General features: G+C 46.0%; 1 protein-coding gene across 1 annotated transcript; it reads right to left on the minus strand.

Moving 5' to 3' along the window:
• Positions 1-868: 868 nt before the first annotated feature.
• fhip2a (FHF complex subunit HOOK interacting protein 2) lies at positions 869-9,780 on the minus strand. The gene is made up of 17 exons (XM_076162553.1): positions 9,609-9,780; positions 8,347-8,425; positions 7,298-7,467; positions 7,106-7,210; positions 6,853-6,975; positions 6,488-6,712; positions 6,202-6,398; positions 5,974-6,088; positions 5,775-5,851; positions 5,492-5,684; positions 4,980-5,143; positions 4,297-4,443; positions 4,118-4,208; positions 3,861-4,004; positions 3,620-3,760; positions 2,796-2,899; positions 869-2,713 (listed from the first exon to the last, which is right to left on the minus strand). Exons 1-17 carry the CDS (start codon positions 9,651-9,653, stop codon positions 2,602-2,604), a joined length of 2,232 nt encoding a protein of 743 aa, XP_076018668.1. The 5' UTR covers positions 9,654-9,780; the 3' UTR covers positions 869-2,601.
• Between the last annotated feature and the right edge of the window lie 4,039 nt (positions 9,781-13,819).

Below are 13,819 nucleotides of genomic sequence, written 5' to 3' on the forward strand. Positions count from 1 at the left end.
GTTAAACACAGGTATGATCCTGCACACAGCTGTTTCATAGAAAGGTAACACCTTCAGTAATAAGTTCCCTCTACTTGTTATTCAGAAACATTTTTAAAAGGGGAATTAATGAAAAAATGAGTTTGTGGTTTTACCTTGTCATTGAAAGGTAACTGTTTATTTTGAGTATTTTTGTTTTGTTGTACAGATTTTTTTTGTAATAAAAACAGAATGAAACATAACATGAACTGACCACATCTGCTGCTGCTGACCTTTCTTTTTTTCCTATTGGGGACGGAGAATGTTCAAACTAAATGTCCAGACAGGAACTTAATACATTAGTATAATTGCAGTGATGAAACGTGGAGAGATGCCAGAGGCGTCTAAACGAAGCTACGGGAAGCAGGAGGAAAGAGCATGCACCTTATCTTAATATTTAAATTATGCATTGCACAATCACATAATCAAACCTTGGCCGGGGAGATTCGAGAATTCCGTCTCCGTTCCCCGCGCCAGGATAAAGCAGCGATGAAGTTTAAACACGGTTAAATGCAGGAATATTCACCAAATGATAACAGTGATTGGTCGAAAGCCGACAAGAGAAATGGATCTGGCATCAGCGTGAAAACACTATACCCTATACATGTTCACAAAGCAAACAAAAAGTCTATATAGCATAACATAAAAAGCGTATTAAGTTCACAACCAAACCCAGGAAAGCAGATTATCCATAAATATCGATTTGTATGAGTCCACAGTGAGAATAAGGCATCTCGTCCATGTGTCAGCGTCCAAAGAACAAAGTGCTGACAGAAGAAATCATCGCTGACGGCTGGACTGCCTTTTCATTTTTTTTTGTTCAAACAGTGAGAAATTAAAAGATATCCGCATGCATTTACACCAGGTAGTATCTCTATCGCTACTGTACACATGACAATATACAACTGTACACAAAGGTTGGAAATAGTTGATTTTAAAAAAATGTGCATGATTCGACAAATTTTCCAAAAAGGTTTCCCCGTTAAAATAGAAATGTTTTACTCCTGGTGCACCCTCGTATATTTGGTTCATGGAACAAAATCATTTGGACGAAAAAAGGAAAAAAAAAAAGCTATGTGTGTATTTCGCATATGTACAATTATGAAACAAGGATGAGAGACGATGTGCAAATCTGAATCCACGCGAGCTGTTGCATAATGTAGCTGAGGTGCGCGAGCGATGCGCGAGCGATGCCACCAGAAAAGAAAACAAAGACAAAACATGTAAGGTTCCAAATGAAGAACACGTGGCTTCAGTGAATAACAGCATAGTTCACACACACACACACACACACATAAAGAACATAAAGAACATAAAACCCGAAAGCATAAATTAAGACCATTTCTTTTGCCTAGCCCTAACAAGTATGGAATCACTGGTTCCTCCCGACATTCCCGCGTCCGATACGACCAAAAGTGAAACCGTTCCGACGACACGCAGCACTGTAAATACATTTCCTCGTCATGCAAGATCCTGAAGAGAAGTAATACTGCTATATAAATGTAATACGACGCACGGGAGTCGTGATAACTTGGGGGGGGCGAACGCGAGCGCGATGTAAATGACCTAAGCTGAGGACGAGCCGTCTACAATCGCTGCAGTGTTAAAAACAAAAACAACGTAGAAATCAACCTGGAGGCGGAGCTTCACTCTCCTCATCCAAACTTAAAGCAGGATTCACATGGATAATGTGAGCGCGTGCAATGCGGGCCGTGTGCAAATTTGTACAATCTGCAAAATACTCAATGTCGTGACGCGGAAAGTGATGAGCGGCGCCGAAGTCTTAGGGTGACGGCGCCTCGCTCTGCGTTACAGGTGAGCGGTGAAGACGACGCGGCGAACGGCGTCTGCTTCTAGACAGACAGTTAGACATTGATCGAGTTAAAAGGCAACGTGAAAGCAAATAAAAAATAAATAAGAGGACTTGGCGTTTAAAATACAAGTGTAGCATCTTGATACTGCGAGTTGCTATCTTATGTAACTATCGGTAGATAACTGGGGGTCAAAGGGCAGAGGTCGGTTTACAGTCTCTTCTCACTGAACAGACGAGGGCTTCAGATAAAATGTTTCAAAAAGGAAACGATCTGTAACCGAAAAGGTGCGACTCCACACTAAGGCATCGACGTTTACAGATGTGTGACACTGGGACTGGAAATAAATACACACACACGCACGCATGCGCACACACACACACTCACAAACCTTTCCTCCATAAAATACATTGACCACTGAGCTGTCGCCTCCGTTTGGCTGGTGAGAAACAAGATGGAGGGGACTGGAGCGTGTGAGAGGCTGTGTGGCCCTTAAACCCCAATGAAAACAGTCCATCGACCGTCTGCACCTTCACCTCTCTTCTCCTCTACTCCTCTTCCTCCTCTAGCCTCGGTTGGCTGGGCGGTATCTGCCCTTGTTATGGTGGTGAGGCCCGAGAGGCTAGAAGGGGGAGCGGTGAAACCCCGCCCGCATGGGCGTTAACAGTCTTTCGGGGACGACCAGTTAGTGGTCATGGTTTTGCCGACCCGGTGCCACCAGCACCTTCATAGTTTAAAGCTGACCTGTGCCGGACCCGGGGCGGGACGGTTTTTAGGGCGAGGAAGAGGCCGCGGCGTGGTACTTGACGAAGGCGATGGCTGCCAGCTCCTTGCAGAACTCCTCCAGCACGATCACCCCTTCCAACAAAGTCATGTGGTCGATGCTGCAGACAAGAGCCCAGAGATTAAACCTGCGCCCCCACAATGTCACGGCACACAGCTATGAAGAAGAAGAAGAATACGTACTTGATCCCCTCTGGCTCCAGACCCAATAACCTCTTCCTCACCAGCAGCAGTTTGGGTGTGAAATCTGGGATGCGCTGAATCCTCAACATGAGATCACCCACCACCTTCCAGACACAACAGGAAACAGAAGGTGGAAACCACGTGGAAGTGAGACTCAATAACTTATCAACCCTAATAACATCTGTGGGTAAGAATATGTGTTTCCTGTCGGCTTCAATAACCGAAATACGTTGGTAGTAACACTGGGGGTCAAGTGAAAGGTATAGATTCTGCTTGTATCTATGGCGACCTTTCTGAGGAAAATGTTGATTGTCGGATGTCCAGGATCCACACATCCAGAACTCTGCGTCCACACTACTGTGTCATTTCTACACACTGTTTGTCACCTTGTCTTTAACTTGAACATTACATCAAGCTAGTTCTCTTCAGGGTATTAGTTCTCCTTCCTCTCCCTCCCCTCTCTCTAACTCTCTGCCTCTCTTCCCTCCTGTATGTCATTTGAAAGAGTAAGTCCGTATACACACGGACCAAACCAGCTGTAGTGGGAATATGTGACCTCACTAGCTTTACTTTTGACACTGAAAAAAACAAACAATGTATCTCCAACTTTTAGGGTTAGGGTTAGGGTCGCTCTTACAAACAACCTGACTGTTCAGGTCATTGGCTCGAGTCACCGCCCCCACATCTCCTTATACATTTTGTCCACTTGTGTCACATTCCACAGGTCCCAGTAAACATCTTTCTTCTCTCTCTCTTTTCAGTGTTGAAGCTCATACTGAACAGTGCAGTGACTCAGCCTCTTGTCTCGCGAGTGTGTGTCTTACCCTGACGATGACGGAGAAGAGAGACCTGCAGCCGGGGGCCAGGTTGATGTAGGGGTCCAGCAGGTACTCGTGCATGTGCGGGTGTGGGAACAAGGACAACTTGGACAGAACTGCCGTCACCTGCAGATTGACGTCGTAGGGCTGGAGAGCAGAGGAGAGAGACCGCGTTTAAAAATGACACCCTGACATGCGACACGAATAGCACCATTAGCAGCTATTTAAAGTGTGTTGGAGTGCTGACCTGATCCAGGATGCGACCCATTCTGTCGAAGAGGACCTTGAGGAAGTGGCCCTCGAAGAACGGGTTGTCCAGGTTACACTTCTCAAAGGGCTTGGGGTGTCCCCTCCAGTCCCACCGCAGACAGACCCCACAGTAGTCCTTGAACTGATGAAGAGCAAAGCGTCGCACGTCAAGTTAATAAAGAGTGCCGGGGACAAAGACGGACGAAGAGCACATCCAGAAGCCTCACACCTGGGAAAAAAACGAGACGCGCCTACCTGTCTGTGTGCGTCTCTGAGGTAGGTGTCATAGCCGGTGCCCTCAACTTGATACGATGACTTGGCCTCATCGGGCACCAAACACAGGAAACTAGAGGCAAGCGGATGAAATATTGAAGCCAAACAAACTGAGCGGAGCTACTCTACTCTCCTCTACACACACCGGCACATTTCCACACCTGTTGACAATCTTGTGGACCTCCGTCTTCCCTTCAGACTTGGTGTGGTCGGGACTGGGCTGAGGAGAGGAGCTGAACCAGTCGGACCCGGACAGCCTGCTGTCAGGTGAGAGGTCGTCTCCGAACAGTGGATCCTCCTCAAGGTCTCTGCAAGCACAACACAGTGTTTGACTTTACAACTGCTCGTGACCCCAACCACTGCATGAGGTGATCAGTTCTTTCTCAGGACAGTACACACACGCAGGTCAGTATTTTGGTGGGTCCCATGATCTTTTCACAGAGTTCAAGTCTTAACCCTTCTGACACCTTTAAGGTCCATTCTTTGATTTGGGAGTAGAAGAAAGTGTGTGTGTAAAAGGATGTATTTATACACAGAAAAGGTTAACGCAGCAACTCTCTTCCTCTTATTAAGTACACACACAGAGGACAGTCATGAGGGTTTTCATTAAAGTATCATGTATTCCTCATAATGATATTTAATGGCTGAGCTTTGTTCTCATGATCTTGTTAAGTCGTGACTCAGTCAGACAATAAAGGAACAGAGTTGCTGCACTGGCAACACTGAAAAAATGCATGCATTCATTTTATTTCCACTGGTGTGTTTGTACAGAGGGCGGGACCACAAAGAAGGTAGCTTTTGGGTGGGGAGGGGCGGGGTCAAAGGGTCAAGGTGGGGGCCTTACACGGCATCATGGGGCTGGCCGTTCTCCAGGGGCTCCCGCTCCTCCTGGGGCTTGTTCTCCAGGTAGTTCCTCTCCTCCAGGTTGCGCAGCACTAAGCTGTGGAGGACGTGCTGGCTGGGCTTCTGGATCAGCTGCTCAAACAGGCGCAGCGTCATGATGCTGATCTGTGGACGGGGCGACAAAAAGGAACCGGGCTTAGATCTCTTTATGAAAAAAAAAGGGGGAACAATGTGACGCGTCTGTGCCGGCCGGTGGAACAGTGAGGGAGTGACTGCTGCGTCGGACATCAAAGAGATGATTCATGTGGCATTTGTGTGCAATCGCTTTGTCAGATTCATTAAAATTCGAGAGCGCTTTAGTCATACAATGCACTGGAAATCCAAGTCCTACATGAAGAGAGGAACTTTTGAATGTAAAGTTAAGTACAAGTAAAAAAGTAGGTGCATGCTGTAATCATGTCGGAGGGAAAGTGTGTGTGTGTGTGTGTCTGACTAAGTTTCCGGTTTAAGCACCTCGTCTGACAGGTGGTCGCAGTGCTCTATGAGTCTGTGTCTGAGTGGTGTCTGAGCGATGGAAGCCAGCGTCTCTGGCTCTTTGTCTTCCCCCAGCAGGAAGTAAACCATTTCCTTTAGCAGCGCCTGCGATGTCACCTGCCTGATGATCCTGTTCAGCAGGGCTGTGGAGGTCAAGATGCCGACCTCGGATCTGTGCATAAACACACACATCGACAAGTTATTGACAAGTTACCGCAACCGAGATCTTCGACTTTGCTCGACGATTCCGTGCAAGACTTACGTCTGCATAAGCTGCGGTTCCATCACGGACACAAAGAATCTCTCTCTCACGGCTTTGGCCATCACTGCAGCTGCTGACTGGAAGGCAGTGGAGACATTTGTTTGCCTTTTATTCAATCAATCAATCCATTCAGACAGAGACATTGTGCATTATGTAAGCTATGAATTCTGCAGGGTGAGTCGGTGAATGTGTTTAGAACCTTTTGAGCCTCCTTGATGAGTTGGTCACAGTAATCCAGCCAGGACAGGAAGGAGATGAGAGCTCGCTTTCCTGCAAAGATTGCAGCGTCCTCCTTCAGGTTGTACACGTCGAGACTGAAACGGTAGAGAAAAGACAAGCCGGGAGATTAAAACACTCATTTTGGGGTTTTCAGGGGCAATCAAGTGAGTGTGAAGTGCAAACGTGAGAACACGGTAGAGACATTTACCCCCAGTTGACGGACTCCACGGTCTCAATGTCCAAGGGGTCCATGGACTGTGGCAGGGCTTTGTAGAAGCCTACCAGCCTGTCAGTGAGAAGCTCACAGAGCTCAGTGTTTTCGGTGAGACACCTGGCGGCCGAAGGTTCCGGTAAACTGACCAGCAGCATCAGGCCCTCGCACGCCTTCACCACTATCCTGCCATCCTGAGCGAGGGACACGACGGACAATACAGGACATTAAAACAGAATAGCTAAACTCCAAAAGCCGAGTGATTAGAATGTGATCTACTGACGGGACTCTTGGTGAGGTTGAGCAGGGAGGTGACCAGGTTGTAGTTGTTGCTGTTGTTGTTGTTACAGCTGCTGGTTGGGCAGGAGGCCGTAGCTGCAGCCTGAGGCTCCTCTGGGGGTTCGGCCTCTTCGTTCTTGAGGGGCTGGCCCGTGTCGGGGACCGGCTGCTTGTCCTTTGTGCTCTCTGCTGCTCCAGGACTCTTTGCCTCGGGTCTCTTGGCCTTGTTCTGCAAGTCACACACACAGATAAGGGAGATCGCTTTAAAACGCCACAAGACTCTTTCCTCTGCAGACGACACAGCCAAATGAATATTTATGAATGTGCGGCTCGGTTTCTTTTCATCTTCTCGGTGCCATAGCAACCTACCTCGAGGAAGAAGTTGACAAGGTATGGATCCTGCTTCAGTTTGGCACAGACTATACAAAGGAACTGAATCTCTTCATTTTCTGTGGGTGCAGCGAGCACCGCCCCACACAGACGGATCAGTTTCTAATAGGGGAACATCAGAGGGATAGAAAAGAACAACTTACAGATCATGTCACGTGTCAGCTGACTACTTAATGGAAGACATTCTCAAAAAGAATAACAAAACCAGATTGCAAAACGTTTGATTTGTCACCTGTACAGGTCTGTGGACATTGATGTGGGGCAGGAGAGGCTGACGGATGTGTGCTAGCAGCTTTGTGTAGAAGGTGAGCACCTGCTGCTTCATCCCTGGAGGACACTGAAGGGGACGCAGGAGAAATAGATACATGAAACCCTGCAGACACTGGATGACAGTAAAGGTTGCATCAAGCACTGAGTGTCTTACATCTGCCTTGCCCAGGGTGTATAGAGTCTCCAGGATTTTATGGTGCAGGAGATATTCCATGCAGGGACCCGTCTCCCCAGACTCCCTTTCCCGTTCCTCCTGGGTGAGGATGTCCAGCATCTGTTCCAGGTGGGACGGGATATTGGTGTCTGTAACTGGGGCTTTGTCATCTAATAGGAAATAAACACAACACCATGAGAGAGACGCTGAAACTGTCCAAACGAACCCAAACCTTTAGAAATACACTGGAATAAAACAGTACATTTCAGTATTACTTTTCCAGACTGTACATGTTTTCAACACTGATTGTTTCATTAGAATCATTCATGGTGGAGCGATTTCAAACTAAAACCCTTTATTAGTTTAGTCTAAAATATCATGATTTAAGATTATATGTCAGCAGTTATAGCTTATGGGTGTGTATGACTGAAGCACGTCTGACATTCCTGCGTGTTAGGAACCAGAAAAGAACATGAAATGCATTCAGTCAAGCAGGAAAAACTACTATCTGCTACATATCGGTTAATCTATAAGACCATAAACATCAAAAGGGACTTAAACTACAAATGAAGAAAAAACCCAAAGGAGGACCAAAGTCTGCTAAACCAGTGATTAAGTGCCCAAGGAATACATGCTCAGCTAAATCCAGCACTGCTCAGAGCATAGATCATTGCCTTCAGCTGTTCAGGAGAGAACGCTCCAAGTTGGCCTAACTAGAATTCCTGCTTTAAAGCCCTTTTGAATGAAGAATTAGAAAGGCGAGACTCCACATTAACAAAGAAACTCGTGCCTAGCTGTTAATCCATGATTTACTGATGTTTTTAAATCGAAGGCAGCACCTTTATTTGTTTCCAGGTGACTTTACACTATAATGGTGAAACCAGGAGATGGGTCGCCTGAATAGACACGCAACCATCTATCAACTGTTCCCCATATTTATGTGGCAGTAAGAAATGATTAAGGACTAGTGTTTGAACGCATCATTGGTACAAAGAGTAATGCAGTTTCTCAGGCCCATGAGGCGTCATTATGCATAAGCCTGCACTTACCAGAGGTCTCAATGTAATAATGTGTAATGGCCTTCCAGTGATAGACAAAGTCCTCCTGCAAGGGCAGCGAAGGGGCGAGCTGAAAGAGGAAAACAGTGTTTATGCTGCTATCCCACAACAGCTTGTTAACACACAGAATAACGGACATGACTCACTTATTACTGACAAAGGGAAGACAGACTGGGAACGCAACTGCTTAAATAGGAAAACTGCTCCTTATTTTCCAGCTCTCCTTGCTCCATTCCAAGTAAAATCAGTGATGTAATGGAATATGCAGCACTGTGCACTAGGAGCTGGATTTGGAATCACAGTTTCAACAGGTTGTGTATCGTAGCATTGATCTTGTCAACAACATAGAACAAGATGGATTTAATTAACGTAATGTGATCTCAAGAGACATGTCATTGCCTTAAAGTTCCAAAAGGGGTTTCAAATGTAGATGCCTGTGCTTTGCTCTGAATAAGGGACACTGGTTTACGATAATAATTTCACGTGTGATCGCCATATGGATCAATAAATCTACACCAAGATCTGACTGTGTTCACCTAGGCAAGAATAGGCTAAACACATGACGAAAGTAATTAGTAATAAATGCAGAGTCGTGGGTCTCGACTAGTTTTGAAAACCAACGAATGGAGTTCTTTACACACTGCTTTACACCCGCAGGCTGTAAAGTAGTGCGTAAATAACTTCTGTAAAGATGGATCACCTGGCCAACGGTTATTGTTAGAAACGGGTTTCAGACGCACCATTGCTGGGCTAGGTTAGTCATCGTGCATTTTAACACTGTGTCAGATTACAAGTGACCCGCTTTAAAAGAACGTTTTCGCAACACCAAACGAGCCCCACTATTTCGCAAATCAATCCACATGACAAGACCCTGCTGTAGTGTTAGCTTAGCTTTCTGTGGCTACCTTTAGCTAACGTTAGCTGCTAACTATCTCGACTTGGGCCATTTACCGTTACTACATATGATTTACACCGAGGAAGATAAAACGGGATTAAGGCTAACATTAGAATATACATGTTAACAAACGTGGGTGTTGTAGGCGACGAACAGATAACCACTGCAAACACAAAACGCTAACGTTAGCTTAGCTTAATTAGCTGTTTGGTTAGCTAACGCTAGCATCACAGCCTAATGCTGACGATATGCTTTACATATAGGTTGTCTGGCTAACCAAAAGACATTTTCAACCATAAGAGACGGCACACAGAAGCAAAACAACTGACACATGTTGAATGTTTAGGTTTAAACTCACCGCTTCCACTGCATGCTGGAGAATGGAGGTAAATTTGGAGAACATTTTGTTCTTCGATTGGACCAATTTCTCCCGAGAAGACCTAGAGAATTCCTCTATCTTCTTCTTCCTGTTGCTACCGCCTCGATCCAGATTGGAGCTTTCATACAACGACCCTTGTAACGAAAGAATGAAAGTAAGCAATAAAACGTCACAACACTTCACAGGCCTGGCGCGGCCACTATAAACAACACACGGCTGCTCTACTCCAGACTCACTTTGGACACGGTGGCACTTCCCTGGCCAAACACCACACCCGTTAAACCACCAGGGGACGCAAACACACAAGAGACACGCGTTTAATTAGAGACGAAACGATCAATACGTGCAAATGGAGACAGCATTCAATGCATTGAATGAGGAGAGTCGATCAATCTATTCACAAAAATCAATTGCCCCGCTTCAAGTATGAAAGCGGCTACCGAATTCCATTAATCCCATAATACAGCAATATCTCAACGTGAACTGTGATATATCTATAGATTATTCCTATATGGGCTATTTGAGTGAGATTCGAGCAATTTCCCTCACATGGCGCTACGGGCAGACTTCGGTAAGTGTTTGTTCAGAAACAGCAAAGTTGAAGAATCCACGTGGTCGGGAGAGACATGTTCCATTCCATTTGTCCACATTGATGGAAAAATGAAAGCAATCACCGCTCAAACCTTCAGATTTCCCTTAGCGCAACTTTACGACTAACCACCGCTTCCAGAACAGCGCAGTCATCCTGGAGAAAAGTGGGCTAACCAGACCCCGATGACACAGTTAACTTTGGCAGATCGGGGCTAAGGGTTTGCACTATGGTATATTTAGTAACTTGGTAATTCTGCCTTTTTCGGGTATAAACTTGTTGTAAAATCAGAAGGATGCTGTCTGTTCCAGGACACGCCCTGTAGCTGGAAAATGCTGTCTCCATCTCGCAGTCTAGTCTGGACTAAAAAGAGCTTGTGCGTTTCCCCGCGTTCCAATCCGTTCCGTTCAATGTCGGACAATAACTTAACGCACAGATAATATCAGCCTGTCCGTCGGTCTTCCCCCCCCCCCCCCTCCCCCCCTCCCCCTCCTCGGATCTCCTGCTGTTCACCTCGGTAAGGAAAAAGAGGCTCTACCTACCGGGCATGTCTGCTAGAGGTGAGTGTCTTTTGCCGCAGAAGCTTTCATAACAATACACCAAGAGGTATAAGTCTGTTCATTTAGGGGACGCTTCAAATCTTGCTTCAAGAATGGGACGCAGGGGACAAAGGATCCATTTCCGTCGTCTTTCTTGAGGATCAGCCTGTATAATGACTGATATTGTAACTAGGTTACACCGGCGCATCGCTGAAACTACAGCCTGTAGTACTGCAGCCTTTTCTAGACTGGCTAACTTATTTAGTTGATATGGACACTAAAAATAGACGCTACTTTCTATTGTTGCTGTGATCATTCACCTTTGCTGATCAACCTTTTCTTCTACGTTTGCTGTCAAAATTACCACAATGCATATAATCAATTAAATATGCACACACACACCCTAATAGTTGTGTAAGTAAATGGTGCTGATGGAGAGGCTTTATGATCTGATTTGTCCCAATGGCATTTGAGGAGCATCACATCTGTCTGTTGATGATGATCTGCATATAAATGTACACTTAGATTAGTTGTGACATGTTTAACTAGTCGAGTTGCAAAGATGTGAGTCAGTTCTTGTTGAGTATAAAGCACCTGATGTCTGCAAGCAGTGCATACTGAACAGGTTTGGCCCCATCAGGTGGTCCCATCAGCCTTTGTGCTGCTCTGGATCTGGGTCAGGTGATGCTGGCAGAAGAGACTAACAGCCTCCAGCTGTTCCTGCTGTAGGTTATGATGGAATATGCACACATCCTTACTGTAATCTTTGTAGTGTGATACATCATCATGGGTTTGATCCTGTTACTGGGGAGAGATTGACCTTCTATAGGCCAGCTCAAAGCCTATATGTCACTCCCATTCAGGCTCCTGGGAGTGGCTGAGCTGGTATCATAGCATGACTTTGTACTGGCCCATTACGGATGTGGCCTACTGTATCTATCCTCCCCTGGCTGGTGGTGGAGATCGATGGCGCTCCAAGCCCACCGCTTGACAGCCCCCCTGTGGTATATAGACTTGATTAGCAGGCTTCTGCAGGCAGCCAATCATTATTCATGAGAAGTAACTACCCTACTTGCTACACTTAAGTGTCAGTTACCTCTGTGTTTTGTTAGAACACTGGCATGTTCATGTTTTATCATCACACTGAAAGCACAGTTAGTTTGATGATATACTGTGTGTTCTGTGTGTATGGAAAATTCAACAAAGACTGTGCCAAATACATTTTTATGTGTGTCTATGCTTTGTAACTCCAGATTTTCCATGTTTTCCAAGTACATCTTCAATATATCATGCAGCAGGTGATTTATCTGTTAGGTATTATTTTCAACATGTAAAAAAAAGCTGCACAACACAGCTGCATACATGTGGCTCACATAAACCCAAAGCACTTGCCTCTATTTGCTGGAAATGCATATTCTGTAAGACAGCTATACGGGTTCACAATTGAAGGACATTTGTTTTGCAAGGACTGGAACATTTGCTTCCCCATAGAAACACAGGAAGTACAAGAAATGGCTCAGATTACTCCACTTTTCCCTCCCGGTATGCATTCATGATTACCAGCCTCTCCTTTTGGTTGTCCAGGCAGTATCTGCCATTAGACGTTATCATCACAGGGCCATCAGCATTTACCTTGGCAGTGCTGACCTTCCAATAGTAACCCCACCTTAATACACCCTTGTGGGCATAGAGCTGTATCTGAGCCTCTCTGTGATGTCATACTCGCGCTTTTTCCTTTTGTCTACAATCTCATTATATTTGTGTTAGATCTTGAAAGCCAATTGAATTTTAAGAGGACCAGTCTATCTTTAAGGCGACGTATAAATATTTAAGATATTCCCATCAAATTTCCCATTGTCAATATTCACCAGCTTGGTTTGGGAACTCACCATTACGCCACTTAGCTTAATCCCATCATTTGTTTTTGTGGTCGGCAGTTCTGCTGCCATTGAATCTCTTAATGTTATGGTTGGCTGCTCATATCTGGATGGATTTATTGTTCCTCCTGGTCCATTTAAGTAATTGATCCCTGCTCCACCCCCTGAAAACCCCAAGACCAGCGTTGTTGTTCATTCAGAAATGATTTGATGCTCTCAGACGTTTGTTTAAGTTGGCCTGTCATATTGTATATCTGATCGCCCATGTCACTACCCCCCCCCCCCCCTGCAGGCCACACAGAAGGGTTTTGTACTTCTCCCGGAATTCCCACGTTTTTCATCAGTCACTTGAAGAGTAGAATCTCTTTGTAACAAAACAAATTGATTGAAAACTGGCAAAGCAAAAGTGTTGTTTGCCATTAAGGCAATCCCAATAGAGGAACCAGGATCCTGTCATCAAAATTCTGCATCAAACACTATTAGTTCTACATAGTCCTCTCTCGTCCCTGACACATCTCCAGTTTAGTCCTGCTCTGACTTCCATCTCTAGGGCCCCACCCTTTCCTTGGGCAGGGTGAGCACATCGAGCACACCCTACCTGTTACACTGCAGTGTAATCTGGATGATCAATGGTTCATGGAAAAAGAGGCATGGCTCCATTCTGCAGTAACCCAATCTGATGCCTTCTCCTTATCTGGCCACTGGAGAGGGCTGCTCACCCTCTAACAGCACGACCCTCTGCATCAGCACTTTTCCTTCCTCCGCGCGTGCATACATGTGCGTTTGTGTGTCCGCTCGTGCATTTAGACTGTAGTCCTGGCATAAGCCTGAATAATTGATGAGCAGGGGGAAGGAGTGAAAAGCACTGCTGGACGGGACAGTGTGTGTGTGGGAGTGTGTAGAGATGGGGGAGAGGAATGCAGTGAGGCAGCAGCCTGGCTACGATGGGCTCTGCAACTACGCCCAAAAAATCACCTCCTGCTTCGGACTGGATGGTAAGACTGGGGGAGACTTGGGGGTGGGAGGGAGGAGGAGGTGGCGTGTGTTTCTCTAGCGATGGAGCAGTATGAAGATTCAGCAGCGGCAGCTGTGAAATGTCTGGAATGTAATTTGGTGCGCACGGCTGCCAGGATGGCTCTGTCGTCGGCCGTGTGTGTGAGTGTGTGGGATGTTGTGTCAGTTGGA

This window comes from Genypterus blacodes, unplaced genomic scaffold, assembly GCF_046128005.1.
Source record: "Genypterus blacodes isolate CSIRO-AG114 ecotype Tasmania unplaced genomic scaffold, CSIRO-AGI_Gbla_v1 ptg000012l_1, whole genome shotgun sequence".
Taxonomy (NCBI): Eukaryota; Metazoa; Chordata; class Actinopteri; order Ophidiiformes; family Ophidiidae; genus Genypterus; species Genypterus blacodes.